Source organism: Camarhynchus parvulus, chromosome 1, assembly GCF_901933205.1.
Source record: "Camarhynchus parvulus chromosome 1, STF_HiC, whole genome shotgun sequence".
Classification (NCBI taxonomy): Eukaryota; Metazoa; Chordata; class Aves; order Passeriformes; family Thraupidae; genus Camarhynchus; species Camarhynchus parvulus.
The window spans coordinates 20264586-20281155 of NC_044571.1; the positions used below are offsets into that span (position 1 = coordinate 20264586).

General features: G+C 36.3%; 1 protein-coding gene across 4 annotated transcripts in view; it reads right to left on the bottom strand.

The window, feature by feature from the left end:
• Positions 1 to 1555: 1555 nt before the first annotated feature.
• Positions 1556 to 16570, bottom strand: part of WWC3 (WWC family member 3) — a 98811-nt gene continuing 83796 nt past the window's right edge. For 3 of the 4 annotated variants that reach the window (XM_030961838.1, XM_030961829.1, XM_030961811.1), the window contains exons 15-23: positions 14867 to 15059; positions 11096 to 11263; positions 10329 to 10480; positions 9490 to 9649; positions 8191 to 8355; positions 6980 to 7072; positions 5719 to 5946; positions 4842 to 4969; positions 1556 to 4024 (exon numbers count right to left, since the gene is read on the bottom strand). In XM_030961838.1, the coding sequence (XP_030817698.1) occupies positions 3958 to 4024; positions 4842 to 4969; positions 5719 to 5946; positions 6980 to 7072; positions 8191 to 8355; positions 9490 to 9649; positions 10329 to 10480; positions 11096 to 11263; positions 14867 to 15059 (1354 nt within the window). In that variant the 3' untranslated portion in view covers positions 1556 to 3957. The remainder of the gene's footprint in view (positions 4025 to 4841; positions 4970 to 5718; positions 5947 to 6979; positions 7073 to 8190; positions 8356 to 9489; positions 9650 to 10328; positions 10481 to 11095; positions 11264 to 14866; positions 15060 to 16570) is intronic. The other variant, XM_030961820.1, reaches the window with a different exon arrangement.

Here is a 16570-nt window from a genome sequence, read left to right on the forward strand (position 1 = left end):
TATCTACACCTGGGAACTTCCATGCCAAAAACACACACTTGAACACAAACACTTTGCCCTAGACAAAGAATAGTAACTTTGTGTGCTTAAAAAGTGAGAGTGTTAGGGTCTCAATCCTACATTTTTTTCCTGGACAGACTTTCCTAAATTAATTTCCTGGTTTTATCTTGTCTATTACCAGCTGACCTCATTAAATCTCCTACTGCAAGTACATTTTTAGTTGGATGGTCAAACTGCAGACAAACTAAAGGGACAGAATACCTGATTCTCTATTGAAAATACAATAGATATCTATGCTCAAATCTTAGAGATTTTCAGAAATTATAAGGAACCAGAACCAGCTCCTAAGAAGCTCTGAAATCCAAGAACATGGAGATTTTTCAAGTGCAAGCAAATGATTTAACTGACATTTACAGATTCCAAAACCAAATCAACTTTAGTCCTTGGTATTTTCTTCCAATGCTACTCAATCGAGTGATCTCAGAGAAAAAAATATATTCTTCACACGATGTTTTAGACAAGGCTATTCTTGCTTTTGTTAGCCTGCAGTTTCTCAAGTCTCTCTGCAAATGCTTCTTCCTCTCAAAGATGTACAACACTATAGTCACAAAGGGTCAGAACAAGCTGTGATGGGCCCTCTCCTCCAAAAAGCAAAAGACAGAGTTCATCTAACTCATTAAAAAAATATTATTTTCATACTGCACTTACCTTTAAGTCCTGCAAAGTGCTTAAAAGAACTGCAGCAAGAAATACAAATAATATTTCATTGTTACAAGAGAGAGCCCAGCCCCACGTACCCATTACAGCTTCTGCCACTGCTCCTGGCGGCAGCGAGGCAGGGACGGTTGCCGTTCCAAATGCCTATTTCGAGCAGACTGTTTAAAAATAACCTAAACTCTGTCATACCCTTGATGCCTTGCAAATACTGCAGAGATAGGAGTCACATGTCCTTGCTATGATTTTGCCTGTGCTCCTGCAGCTCAAGGTTGCAGAGGGAAACTGAGAAATGGCTGTTCTGTAATTATGCAGATTTAATGTTTCCTTTGTGAAAGCAGCAGTAAGTGCCAGCCTAAAAAACAAGTCAACCAGTATTCTTCTGAGTGGTTTCCACCTTGGATTAGTCATAAGCAAGATATTAATTAAGAACTAATAATGTCAATTTGCTTTCCATACTAATTTAGAAAGTGCAAATGTTTGTTATGAAAAAAGGCAGTTCAATGTGTTTTAAGTGGAGTTACCCAAGAATTCTGGGAATATTCAACTACAAACTTCTGATACAGCTGTCAACTTATCGTGAGTGATAAGCACATGGAAGAATATATCTGCTCTTCCTTACACTCTGTATCTCTTTCAGATCTTAAGTATAACCCCTCTGGATCTTCAGTATCCCAGATTTTCTCTCTTACCTTTATTTGAAAACTCATTACATTAACCTAAATTACAGTGTTATTCAAAATACTATTTTTTTCATTAAATCATCAGGAATGTGGCAAATATAAAAGATTCGAGAAATATCTTTGACATACAAGAAAACCCTTTTTCTGTTTATGGCAAATTATTTTATTTTATAGAAGAAATACTTTCAAATAATACAAAAATGACACAATCATACAGAACTGTGACAAAAACAAGAGAGATGAATACTGAATATGATAACTCATTACCACATCAAGACAGAACTCATTATAGCAGTCAGAATCACAGACCCACAAGACACACCGACAACATGTCACAGCAGTCACAATTTAAAATCCCCCTGCCAGAGAAACCACTGGACACTGCCCCTCGGTTATAGTCACAGAACAATTTAGGGTGGAAACAAGGTCCCTCCCCCACTCCCTGCTCAAAGCAGGCCTAATGTGACCAGGATGCTCTGGGCTATATCCAGTTAAGTCCTCATCCATACCATGGTCAGAGTGCTCCACCTCTCTGCACAATCCCTTCCAGTACCTGACCAGCCTCACAGGAACATGGTGTTTTCTGTTCTTAATACACAGCAAGCACTTCTGGTGTCACTGCGTGGTAACTTTGGATAGACACTACTGTGTGACAGCCTCCCCTGGAAATGAGAAACAAAATTCTGACTAACTGGTTTTTTAAAGTAATGAGCACTGAAAAGCTTGCTGGCCCTAGACTTTTACCCAAACACTACAAATTTCTCACATGATTTGGTTTTTATCTGCATAGTTTCTGAATAAGTCTAGTTGTGCCCAAGGAACCCAATATCATCCACCAAAACTTACAGGTGAATAGCACAATAAATGCTCAATATACTTCAATTCCATATAAATTGCTATATGATTGTAACACTTAATGCCTGTAATAGGCCATATTAGGAAACAGGAAATACTACCTTAAATGTTTGTGTTTATTAACATTTATGCTTACAATCTTTTTTCCCCTGTTACTTTGCCTCAGTGTGGATAAGTAAAAGTAATTCAATTTCTCTTCCAACTTTTCCTGACTTTTGAAAAGTTAACAGAGTCTAAGTTTTTGAAATTCACAAAGAAAACTTACTTACAGAATATTTTAAAATATTCTGATAGGTCTGTTTGTTTTTTGGCCCTTGTTCTGATTTCCTGACATAGAAAACTCTGGAACCAATTTGAACTTTAATTAAGAGACAACAGGATCTTCCTTCGGGGATATTTCAGTAATTTGCAAAGTCAGTCTTGTGTTGGGCACCTCTCTTTGCAGGTAATGTATAATTAGGAAAATATGAGAAACTCTATTATAGTAGCTTAGTAAAGAAGTATTTTTACATACTTGCAGGATGCAAGGACACAAAACTGGCATTCTCGGGAATTTAGGGTGACAGTCTTTCATTAAAATGGATGGTTACAAATAAAACTATTTCTTACCAGATTTTAGCTGGTCCAGCTAGCAATCAAGTGAGCTGTACCTTCCAGAATTATACACCTTCCTCCTGGAAAGTGTCACTGTTCAACAGAACTTGCTTGCGGTAACCACAAAGCACATCCTTTAGGATGAACATGTGTTGAACACCCTTACTTAAAGCAGCTGCTTTCTGAAATCAGAACATATGTGCTTTCCTGAATCAGATGAGAATCTGTAGAACTGTAGAAATTACTGTAATAGTCCATTAGCAGGCTTTCCACACAGCTAGCTCAAACTGCTCCTTAAATTCCCTTTTCATTAAACAGCAAAACAAAGACCTGTCACCCTTTTCCTTCCCCCGTTTAAACTGAGGATCTAGTTAAGAATATAAAGATACTTTAGACACAACAGAAATGAAAACAATCTATTAGTGCACAGTAAGAACATGCAAATGAATTCTGCAACGTTTAGCATCACTTCTAATTAGTGTTAAACACATTGCAGGTGATAATATTTTGCTATAACACAGACAGTGCTAAAGAATACAATGTACATAATAAGCTACAGATAATAAAGCTGAAAAAGTGACAATTTTAGAACATAGTATTTTCATTTCAGGTATCAGAAACAAAACCAGCTCAATGGTTCCATTCTACTGTATGACAAATACTGAGGAACAAAATTTCAGTCTTAAAATACATCTTAAAGTAGGTATTTTCCTTCAAGGAAAAAAGGCACTATAAATAAATTACACTACAGTGAATTTGCCTGAACTCACTTTGTTTCTGTCTTCCAGCCTTTAAGTCAAATAAAACAGCATAAAAACTGTACACGCTCTTAACAGGATAGTCGATCTTTTTATAAAATAAGTTGTCTTCAGAGATGTCAGTTTCACAACAAGGAAAAACCAAGCCTTGTTGCAGTCGCTATTATAAAATATATATGTATATATATTTATATATATGTTTTTGTTTATGTTTAATTTTTTTAACTTTTTTTATTTTTTACAAAACGTGTATATTAGCTTTTGCACATTTTTTTTAAAGAAACTTGTCTAATCTAAGAACTTCATTCATTAAAATAAAAGCGATAAATACTTCATGTTTACAATGCAACATGTCATACATCATCAGCTGGCAGAGGAGGTATGTTAATCCTTGGTCTTGTAAAAAAAGCTATCTTCTCTCTGTGATCAAAACAAGAGAATAAAGAATTAAATAAAATTATGCCTATGTTCCCCCTTCTCCCCACTAGAACATGGTTTCTTTACTCTGGTTAATGGTTAGTATTTGTTATTTATGTACTGAACTGGCCTTTTATTTGAGTACAACGAACTTCCAAAAACTACTAAACCTCACTATATACTTCTGGCAACATCCCATTGAAGACAATTACTATTTTTGAAAACCTGAGTGGAAGTTTTATACAACTCACTGAACTTCAGTCATAGTTAATTGTAGAAAGGTTTCACAGGACAAGTTCTGCAATGCAAAGTTCACCCTTCTGTGTTTTGCAAATAATGTCTACAAAAAAGAATGGGGAAAAGAGATGGCAACTCTGGAAACAGAGTCCAAAGAAAAGGCTTATTGAAAGAAAATTCCCGTATTACTGAGTAATTTTTAGGGAGAGTGTGTTACTAGCAATTTATATGTAATGCATTAAACAGATTATTTATGTCCACAGGCTTGTATTGGAGAACTGGACTTCACAGCAACTAGGCTAAGATGGAAGAATCACCTAAGCTATGCCTGTATTTGAAGCTTTTTTTTTAATGTCATGTATACTAGAATTGTAACACTGCAATTTTATCTTAGCTTTGGCTCTTTTGCAGAACAAAGCATTCAGAAAGAACTCAGTCCAAATCCAGATACAATTTAAAATTACTGGTTTATTACTTCTGATTAAAATCAAAAGAGACACAAAATTTAAGCTAAATGTTTCAGAAAGCTTTAACCAGAGTAATGAACTGTTGCTATGCTATTTCAGTATGCATTACCACTTACCTAAAAGTCTGCACCTGAATAGGTTCTTTCTGATTTTGCCCACGCAACTGGTATATTTCTTTTGATGCTTTCTTTAGCATCTTTTCAGCTGCTTGCTCTTGGTGATGTTCAAATTTGGTCTGTCTGGTCTGAAAACAAGAACATAATGCTTAAAAAGGCCATGTGAATAAATAAAACACAAGAATATTCACAGTAAAAGAATGGATTTTTTCCCCACCCACCACAGTGAAACCACACTACTTACACTGTCTGAAATAGCTGATCATCTAAGAACTATAAATGCAAAAGACTGAGTCATTTCATTTATTAATGCTCTTCAGAAAGACATGTAATAAATTAACAAAATTTACTGCACATCAGTCTGTCAAACAAGATCTACTATAAATTTAGGATCAGCTTTTGTCTCTGATAATCCAATGTCAATTTTGTCTGTTGAGCAGTTTTGCCACTTTTTCTACAACTTCTTTCTCCAAGAACAGGAAAAAATATTACAAACTTAGGGAACATTCCAAATACTAGTAAAAGAATAAGTATCAAATCAGCAAAATTTCTTTTAAATACCAGAAGAAAGAAAACGATTAATGTTCCAATAACAAATACCTAAACAAAAACAAATAAACAACAAATAAACAAAAATCTAAAACAAAACATGCCACTGGCATACAATGCCATTCTCCAAAAATTGTCCTCAAATAAATACACAGTTTGGTAATAATCAACATAATAATTTTTATTGTGCTAAACTTCAAGAATATAAAAGAAACATTCACTGTTTGAGATTCTGTACAAACAGCTCTTTAGACATCTTACCAAAATGAAGACATTTTGAAATAAGAAGTTTCTGAGCAAACGGAGTGCTTGTGTCATATTACCATACCTGCCTTTCTGCTTCCTTCAGCAAGTTTCGGAATCTCTCATCCCGAAGGACCCAGTGGGGTAAATCTGTCTGCCCTCGGAGCTGGGCGTCTTCCAGGCGCTGTCTCAACTCCCTTAGAACACAGATCTCCTCATTCAGCTGTCTCTGTCGAGTTCTGGATGCCTGGAGATCCAGCTCCAGGTCTAAGGATGTCCTTGCCATAAGTTCAGCCAAAGATGATCTGCAGGACTGTTGAGTTATTAGGATTCAAACAAAATGCACAATATATTACTGTCAACATAGTTTACTGGTCTGTCTTTAGCTCTATAGACCATACACATATTTGCTGTACTTACTTCACACACAAAGTCTTTCCCACATGAACTTTTGGAGATTATTTACATCCCCCAGAAAAGGCCAGATAATGTATCGAAGAAAACACCTACAGCTAAATTTTTCAATTAATACTTTCTACTACTTCCTTTTACGGTTTCCTTTCTACTTACAAATATTTACCTAATGAAGTTTATGGACTAAAATTCCATGTTATGATGATAATAAAAGAGATGCAATAGGAAAAACTCAATGACATCAGAAAAATACTGTTCTGAGCAAGACTTCTCTTAAAGAGCTTCATTCAATATTGATTTTAAGATACATTCTGAATCAAAACGGGACGCATGGCTGTCTACCTGCCTACACCAGCAAGGCAATAACTTCTGCTGACCAGACTATATTTTATGTCATTTATATACACATTAATGCCTCATCTCCTCTTCTCTGCCCACTTGTTTGACAGCAGGAGGGGTGGCATGGGGGCAAAAGGAGAGCTTAACCTATTCATTCCTGAATATTTGGGTCTCAAATACTACTATTTGTTAGGCTGTATGGGAGGGGAGATGCATGTCTTAATGTCACATTCACACACACATCTTTGAACCTGCACCCTGCACCATAAACTAGATTTGAAAGATTTTGAAAGAAACTTTACATATAAATCAATATAAATTCAGTCCCCATTAAACTAATTTTCATCTGCCATTCTTTTTTCCCCTTCTTTAAAATTGGTCACGACTTTATTTAACTTTTTAATGTCTACCTTTTAGCTTAGAAAGTCCAAAACAAACCCAAAACATGCACCTTGCCCCAATTACATTGCAGAAGTTTTGCACATTTCCTAAAAGGAACAGAATGTACCTGCAGACAGCTAAAGCTCTCAAGTATAAAAGTAGCATTTTTGTAGCAACTGCATGAAAGCTGAAGCTCATTTTCCTGGCCATACCTGCTTATACCGCAGAGTCCGCCTCTCCAAGGTGTTCCGCACAAAAGGAGACTTCCTTGGCAGGGTTGAACTGTCACTGTCACTGCGATACAGCTGATTAGAAAAGATATTGAAAATAAAGGTTGCTCAATCATCTTCATTAAGAAATGTAGGTTGTTTTTTTAGGTTTTTTTTGCCTTTGAGATTTCTTTTTTAAAATACACTGAAACTATCTCATTTTAAGCAATCAGGGTTTTTTAAAGTTATTTATAAACATTTATATATAATAATTCTCATATGGTAGTTACAATAATTCAAGAAAACTTACAAACTATCAATGTTTTACAGGTAAGTTTGTATTCTACTAAATATCCAAGACAATCTAACCTAAAAAAAAGAGCGAGGGAGGACTCAAAAGCATTATTTCATCCTAAAACATGTACTGTCATGGGGTACAAACAATACAGTCTCCCACTTTCTCCCCACATCTGATTTTAAGTAAGTGCAGGTTAAGTGAGCACAGAATTTAAAAATAATTTCCTGAATTTTCAAACTCAAGCTCTCAGAAGCTTTTGAAAAAGTACAATCAAAGCTACGATGATATTGCAAAGCCAATAGCCATGTATTGATCTGCCATACCATGAGCCAACTGCTTAGAAGTCTTCTGCCACTGAACACAGCAAACAATAAATGTGACCTTGAAAATTGCTGCGCTGGTCCTCAATTACTTGCACCAGTGCACCCAGGAATCCCATGTCCCACAGTAAAAGGCATCTTATGACTGATATTCATGACAGCAATCAGAGTCATAAGAATATTTATGCAACGGCCCTAAGATTAAGCATTCAGCGCCCCTTTTTCAAACTTTTATGTATGTGAAAATTAAACACAGCTTCTAAGCTAACTGCTTATACACCTCATTAGATAACATTGTAAAATCAACCACCCACGCCTAACATCTAAGGTTGCCAGGGAAAAGACCTCAATACCTAATTTATAATACATTCTTAAATTTCAAATTAAATCCATCCAGGTAAAAACTCTTAAAAAGAGTCAGGGAAACTCTTCCCCACTGCATTGTTTAAGTTCAATAAAAGATTATTCATTAGTATTAAAAAGTAATATATGTTTCTTACAAATGCAATGAAATCTTATAGTGAAATTATCAAAAATGTACAATATGCTTGTGTGTGGAGAACCCTTCCCCCTCCTCCTTCTCAAGCTTTACTCACTCTGCAAACATACTGACTCCGTGCTCCAGGCGAAAAGGTCTGGGAGCGAACAATTGTGCTACTGCGAACAAAAGCAGAACCCCGTGGCCTGCGGCTGGTTCTCTCTTTTGGAAGAATAGCAACTTCTTCAGGAAACAGATCCTCAGTGTTAGTTTCCTTATCCACCTAAAATTTCAACAAAGGACATTTTTTTATTTCTTCCTTATTTTCTCTCTCCTAGCAAAGACAATCAGACTTTTCAACAATATCAAAAGTAAACAATTTGCCCTGCTAGCTAGACTCAAATTTTAACGAGCACTGAGAGGATGTATCACCTCACTTTTGTAAAAGTTTTAAAATTGGGTCATCCAAAATTGTGAGATTACCTTTCAGAAGCCTTTGCTGGAGCAGTAACAATTAAGAGATGCAGTTATATCACAGCTGCAGAGCACAAGGACTGCATTCAGGACTGGCAAGTGGGCATTACCCAAACTACCACCTGATCTCCAGCCTCAACAGAAGAAAACTGTGTCACCTTTCAGTAAGCACAGTGACTCTAAAGCACCACTTAAAACTAGAGGAACTTAAATGAAGACAAGGAAGAAAAAAGGAACTGAAAGACTGTTCACACAATTATAGAAGAACACTAAAATATTCAGAAAGACAGAAAACACAGGCTACTCTAGCAAAGCTTTCAAACTTTCAGAAAACTCACTCCTCCATAAGAGGTGTGATCTTTGCTAAAGGCAACACACACAGCTTATGTTCCTCCACTTCAATGGAAGTCTGCTGATTTCAACTTGTGAAGGATTATTTCCAGTGTCTCTATCTTGACTACAAAAGATTTTAAATACATCAGTTTCAGCACAATTATTTCATGTTATTATAAAACTGAAATAGCAATACAAGTCCTAAAATTTCTTTCTCTACAATTCCTTTAAAAACTCTTATAGAAATAAGAGCACTGGAATTTGATCATTATCTTTTCTGTTAAAATTTCAGGCAAATGCAGAAATTGATACCAGTGTCAATTTATAGATTAGATAAAGGCCATAGTAAAAATAGTTTGGCTTTTGATATAAAAACCAAATTCTGTTGAGAAGTAAGTAGTAATAAAACAAATCCCAGCTCTAAAGAGTGAACTTCTACCAACTCAACAGCCATACCACTGTCACAAAGTCACCACTCATATGGAGTTGCCAATGTCATTGCTGACTCTTTCCTCTCCTGCCCAACTCAGACTCCAACTCCAGGCACAGCAGTAGCTCACTGTGCCAGGCAGGGCGGCAGTTTTCATGCTGCAGTGTCTTCTCTCCTTACCTTCAGTGGTGGAGGCTGCATTTTTCCAGAGCCGTACTGGCCTGCTGGAGCTGCAAACATGTGTCCAGCTAATGGATCCCCACAGAATGGCTCTGGATAAGGAGGACTAGTCTGGGTACAATTACTGCATCCACTGTCAACAGACTCTGCTTGCCAGCTCCTAAAGTTAGAACATCATAATAATTTTGCAGGTGCTAAAAAATATCATGCAATTATGCATTACATTTATGTATTAAATTATCTAAGCCAGTTTATAATTTTAGAGTATTATTTCTCTTACAAAAATACAGTATTTTCAACAGGAGAACATAGCACACTTGCATTTCTACAAATGCAAATAAGCAAATACATTTCAGAGAAAAAAATTCACCTTCCCTAGTTTTCTTAAGGCATGTGTTCTGGTCTTTATAACGGTACTAAGAAAGCAATAACAAAAAGAACAAGAAAAGTCATGTAACAAAGCAGAAGTATCAATAGAAATGAAATTGCAACCCTAGCCCTAACAATGTCTCACGTCACCACTAAATTTTATTTATTTTTCTTAATACAGGGCTGTTACAAACTCATTACAGTTGCCTCCCTAGCAAAGTTTATGTTTGATATAATGTTTCCCCACTCCCCAAATTCTCTAAATTCAACCAGCTATTCAAATAAGGTTTCCTCCTGCTTGCAGATAATGACATAATAGAATTTTATACTTGTAGCACTAATAGGGAGCAAATCTCAGAATAAAAACCTACTGTTTTTCCTGCTTTATTTCAGATTATACCCATAGTGTAAATATCTTTGAGGAAGTATTAGTTATTATCTGTTTGATGAGGTATTTAAACCATTTTTACCTTTCTGATATGGCTTCTGCCTGATCTTCTTTTCTTTCCATCTCCAAGATTTCCTCCTCTGTGTACTCCAGTTTCACTCTCTCTTCTGCCAGCTCTCTCTCAACTGCTTCCAGCTGGGCAGTGGTCCTAGCTAACAGGGCTGTCACTGCATCCTGAAAGGTAAATTAGACTTTAATTAAATCTGTTTGAATAAATCAATGTATTTAATGTGTATTATTCAAAGAAAAAATAAAAACAAAGACATCATAAGTTCCTTAAAAAACAAAATAAAAACCAAACCACAACCAAAAAAATCTGTCTTGAATCTTAACAATCAAAAGTATGTGTGTTCAACTTGTCACAGAAATGGGGCAGATTTTACTTGACTGTGGAGCATCATCCATAAGTTAGGTCAAAAGAGACCTCCGCAGGTCACCTGCCCAAAGCAAGCAAGGCATCATAGTCAGGCTGTCCAGAGCCCAGTCAAGGGCTGAAAACATCTTCAAGGATGAAAATTGCACAACTTTTCTTGACAACCTCTTCCAGTGCAGTGGCAGAATTTTTTAATGTGTTTTAGCTGGACTGGAAACATGCACACAGGGTACTATTTCAAGCACCTGCCCAGACATGATCTGGTTTTCAATCAGTCTTCTAAAATCTAGCTCTTGCCCCAGGAGTTAAATTAAGTTATTAGTTCCTGTGATAACTCAAAAACCTGTACCCAAGGTAAGATCACAATCACTCTGCTGGTCAAACAAAGTAAACAAATCACTCTTTTAGAGCCATACTGTTTTAACTGTAGTTACATTTCCAGAAGACTGAGGAATACTATCTTCACATTGGTTTTTGGTCTTTGCTCTCTGGGGCTCTGAACCAGTGAAGATCTGAACAGGGTACCAGTGAAGCTGCATCTCACCAGAACTCTCTGCATCAGTCAGGTTTATCTGAGCAATGCCCTGTAAAAAAACAAAAAGCATTGACCACAATAAGATATATATACTCTGCAGGATAGACACCTTCTCACTTAAAGAGTATTTTACTTACAGTGTACAACTCCCACTTCACCAAATACTACTGTCTCTTAAAAAGAGACAGTTTCGTTCTGCTGTGTTATGATGTTTAAGATTCTGAATTTCTTGCCTCTTTACTGACAGGAAGAATGAGAGTAGATGGTAATTTTTTCTAAGCTGAGAAATAAAATTTGTATGACTGACGTAGATATATCTGACATCTGATAGCTATTAATATTTTATTTTTAAAACCCTCCCAACTATGTATCTGATTTTTATATTTGCTTAAATTGATATCACTTTAATAATATTACTTTAATTTCACATGCCCTCAGAGGCATCTTTCAAATGGAAATAAAAACATCGTGAAAACCAATTTTTTCCCCTATTTATGACATAAGGTAGTCAAATGGGCTATAAAGCCATTTTTCTACTTTCCAGGCCATCCTTGCATCTCCCAGACTCAGGTAAAAATAGTTTTAATGGAGACTTCTCACTAAAAGTATTTCAAACTTTGAAGTAGCCCAACTCCATCAGAGAGAGCTCATGTAAGAAATTTCTCAGTGGTGTTTGTCTAATTGAAAAACAGCTGTGAACAAATCCATGCTGCCTATTTTATTTATTTGGTTTTTTCAATCAGTTCACTAGCTGGACCTACCAATTATATTAGTCAACCTTTAAGTACTGTTTTTTGTTTCCCTGGCTATCTCAGCAGCAATAGCAAAAGCTGTTTCCATACTTGAGCCACATGCTAAAAATGTCTTCTTTTGTATCACTGGAAAAGTCCTGTAAAAATGGCTTTCATCTCTCACAAATCAAGTAATTGTATACAATGATTCTAACAACAAAGGCAGTAGGAAATGTAGACAGAATGTGCATTCAACTTTAGGCAGGTAAAGAAACAGTTAAGTAGAAAACAATAATAAAAAAAATAAATCATTGCATTGTTTTTCCAAGACAAATGTTCCCTGGGGCTCTGTTTAAACAGGTGCATAGAGGACAATAGCCCAACAAAATAATGTGACATGGGGATACAGCATGTTTTTGAGAAAGTCATTTAATGTCAGTATATCACAGGCTACAGAGATGCCTTTTCTTTTTTCTGTATAACATAGATGTCTTCTAATTGTCTACTCACTCTGATGCAGTGGAAGATACAAATGTGCATCAAATACTCACACTTTTGCATCAGACTTGGAAAATGTTTAAGATACACTGAGTTTAGTTTAGGAGGTAGAGAGTAAAACTGTTTTCCTGCCAGCAATATTGGAAGAAGCACAGGCTAACTCTTAAGACACCTGACACTGCCTATACACTGCATTTATTAGGCAGCTAAGCAAGTCTGCCAAAGAAGTTGCCTCTACGAAGGGAGTCAGTAATTCCTGACTGATTCAACGCTGGGGAGTAGAAAATCACCATCAAACTCAATTAAGAATTATCAGTACTGAAAGGACTAATTAATATTTCATGTCCATCTCAAGATTTGGAGCTTGCTCAAAAGGATGAAGAAACCAAGATGGGTCTGCTAGAGGTGCATCACATGCCTGTTCTGATGAATTTGTTAATGACTTGGATGGCAGAACAGTAAAAGTATTTATGAATATCTCTGTGATGTCTGACATCAGACATTTTCTTTATGAGAAAACAATCAGGATTTTAAAATAATGCTAAAAAATGGGACAGATGTTCCAAAATTAAAACAAAAAGTGCAAAAAAATAGTTACACTTAAGAAGAAACCAAATAAATTAAGACACAGGGAATAACTGGTCGGGCTGTAGAAGATGAGAAACTGGGAGTGAAGCAGCAATGCTGGCTGATTGCAAGAAAGACATTCATAGTTCTTTTATCTTTGAACATGAACTATATATGCTAATCATGGAAAATAACAATTCCCTTATCTCAACACTGACAAGGTCACCAGGGAAGAAATAAGCCAATTCAAGACAGAAAAAGATTTTTCAGCCATGGAAGGCATAAGAGTAAAAGGTTCAGGAAATGCAAAGACCATCCCCACAAGTGTAATATATTTATTTCTTTATAATAGAACTATTTCCCAGAATTTTTTTATTAATTTTTTCCCTGTTAGGTACAAGTATTTATATAAATTAGGATAAACTCCACTCTGGCTTTTGCACTTAGGAAAATATTAAACTGGCATAACCTAATTGAAAAGAAAGCAGTCATTAAGAATTTGAGAAATATATGCATTATTAAATAGATGGGAAAAACCATAATCTCAGTGGAAAGCATCTTGAAAGACAGAGGCCTTGTTGACAGGCACCATCACAGCAATTCCAAAGAGAGGCAGGAGGTAGCAAATGATGTCTCCATGTAAGAAAATGCTCATTCTCAAATTACAGCTGAAGAAAACAATCATCATAATGTTTAAATATTTCAGTGCACTTATCTGAAGAAACTGGCATTGTTTCTCTATTTTTGAGTAGTATTGTTAAATTACCTTAAACTATATTACCAATTACTGTTGACAAAGATATTTCTGACATAATCAATTGAAGACCATGAAAGAGAAAAAATCCCTACCAAGATAACCTGAAGACCTATTTTTTTGGCAACTCAATAACAGCAGTTAGAATAAAAGCACCTTAAACTTAGATGCACTTGTTTCAACAGAAAGAGACCTTACATTTCAATAGCTAATTAGTTTTCCAGAGGAACAGGATATACCAGTGTAAAGCATTTTACACCAATATATCCAGCCTGTCCTTGAGATGCTTTCTCTTTAAATATATTGTAGACCAAACTTCCTACTGCAGACAAGACCTCGGGTCTGTTTCTATCAACATTAGACCCCTGTTTATATGAGATGCTACTTAGATTTAAAGGTGGATTAACAAACACACGTTCTTGACCAGATTTGTTCAAATAAACACCTCTTATCCACAGCCCAGCATGACAGTGAGATGCCTATACATCTTAACTTCTTTGATAGGCTTAAAAGTTTTTTTCACTAACCCTTTCAAACCCCCCACTGCAAAGGCATCCCACTCACTTCAAAATAGCCAGGACATCAGCCCCAAGGCAGATTTAGTTATGCATATTTGTATGCGACAACAGCGAAATGAAGCTAACATTAGTTAGTACATGATACCTCAATCAGTTTAAAGTAAAAGGCTGAAGTAACAGAACTGTTCCAGGGCCACTATTATCCTGCAACAAAGTTAAGACTGATGTAATAGCAGTCCTCTTCACCCAATGTTATATAATAACAAGGTGTCTGCATTTGTTATTTTTTTTCAGTAGGAACCTGTCTGAATAGTACAGATTCCCCACACAGGATTATAGTATCCTGCAGAAACCTAAGTCTTGAGGAAACTGTAGTCTAAAAACTGTCAGATGAAGTATTTTTTAAAATCCCACCTTTATTTACAGAGCTACACTTACATCTGTGAACAAACGGACACATTAACATGTAACTCTATCACAACTTCTTATGGAAAAATTAGGTTCTCTTTTCAATTTAAAAAATAATTCCTCAGGTAACTTTAGTTTCTCATATCATATGGCTTTTAAGAAACAGAACCACTTACCAATAGTTCTTCTTGTTGCTGATGATCAACTGAACAGATATACAGCTGCAGTGATTTTAATTTCAAAGCACTTGAGTGCATGGGGATTTGGAACACTTCATTAAATATTAACGGAGTTTGGAATTCCAAAGCTCTCGAGCAGTAAGTGGTTGGTGTGCCTGACTCAAGCGGTGGCAAATAAACTCTCACATGACTGGGAACAGCAAAATAGACAAATAGCACAATTCAGACAAAGAAAGCCATTTTGCATTTCTCAAAATCAAGCTAAGCAAAAACATCAGTGGAACTTTTACATTAAGAATCTGCCTTGAGATCTCCTCATCACCAGAATTTACTTTGCATTCTAACACAGAAGATCTGCAAACCTGATCTCAAAATGCTGTATTTTTTAACAGAAACTTTTTTTTTTAACTTGGTACTTAAGTAGAGGCACCAAGTGGCACTTGAGTTGCCCTGAGGTATCCAAGGCATCTAAAAGGAGCTAGCAATTATAACAGGATCTATGGGACAGCTACACAGAGCCTCCCTCTGAGCAGCAGCAGCTGGAGGCCAGGTTCTGTGCCATGCTATTTCAAATGGAAACACATGCCTATATTTAGGCAATTGAATTGTCTCATCAGTGTCACCAATCCATTTCTTTTTTCCACCCACTAAGCAATCCATTCCCCTCCTTAAGAAATTCAGATTCAGGCAAAATGAAATATCAAATATGTGGTACCATATCATTTAAGACTCCAAGCCAAAAACAAAATCAACAACCATTTTCATCTGACAGCATAAGCAGCAGAGCTACTTGGAGAATTGTTTCCATGTTCTCCCTGTCCTGACTGCTTTCCAAGCCCCTGCAATATCTTATTCCTTTCCTCGTGCCAGCAAAGAGTTTCATGCAACTGTGTTGTGACCTAGATTAGAAAATTTATCTGGGTTAAAAACCTAACCTAGCTAATAACCCACAAAGTCTTCAGGATTAAAAAAACCCACTCTAGCTCAGGTTCACTGAAGTTGACTACAAGGCTGCAGGAACTCCTCTGCCACCACCAAAGAGGGGCTGACACTGGCAGGCAAATAAATGGTTAGAGGATAACTGGAAGAGCTCCTTATAGTGTAACTGCAGCATGCTGGACTGTGGAGCATCAGGTAAACAAATTCTTGTCCTGTAAAAAGGAGAGATCCAGCTCCTTTGCTCCGTGGCTACTGTAGGTAAACTTCGCCCCAGGTGCCACAGCACCTGATTCAATCAATGTACAGTTGCACAGAGGAGTTTATTAAACTCAATAAAAGCTTCTTCTGTATTTTGGTAATATAAACTTACTTTTTGACTAGACTAATCAATTTACCCTGCAGCAATGCAATTTCTTGATTACAGCAAAGGTAAGGTTGAGAAGGATGAAGAACAGAACTGCATTTTGAGTCATTTAGATGCCTGGTTGCCTTGATGATAAAGTCCAACAAACCCTCTGGACTAACTTTTTTCTTTCGTGACTCTACTACCTTCTTCAGATGATGCTTATTTCTTCTTCTGATGACAAGGCATCATGGCTGAGCAATACACAATATTCACATTTTTCCCTATCACGTGCCCTTTAACTCACACCGAAACAGAGCAGAAATCCAACTCTAATGTACTTACTGACATGAAAAATTTCCACTGCAGTTTTGCAGAGTTAGCATGGTGAAGTTCTCAACAAACAACAATTCATTCAG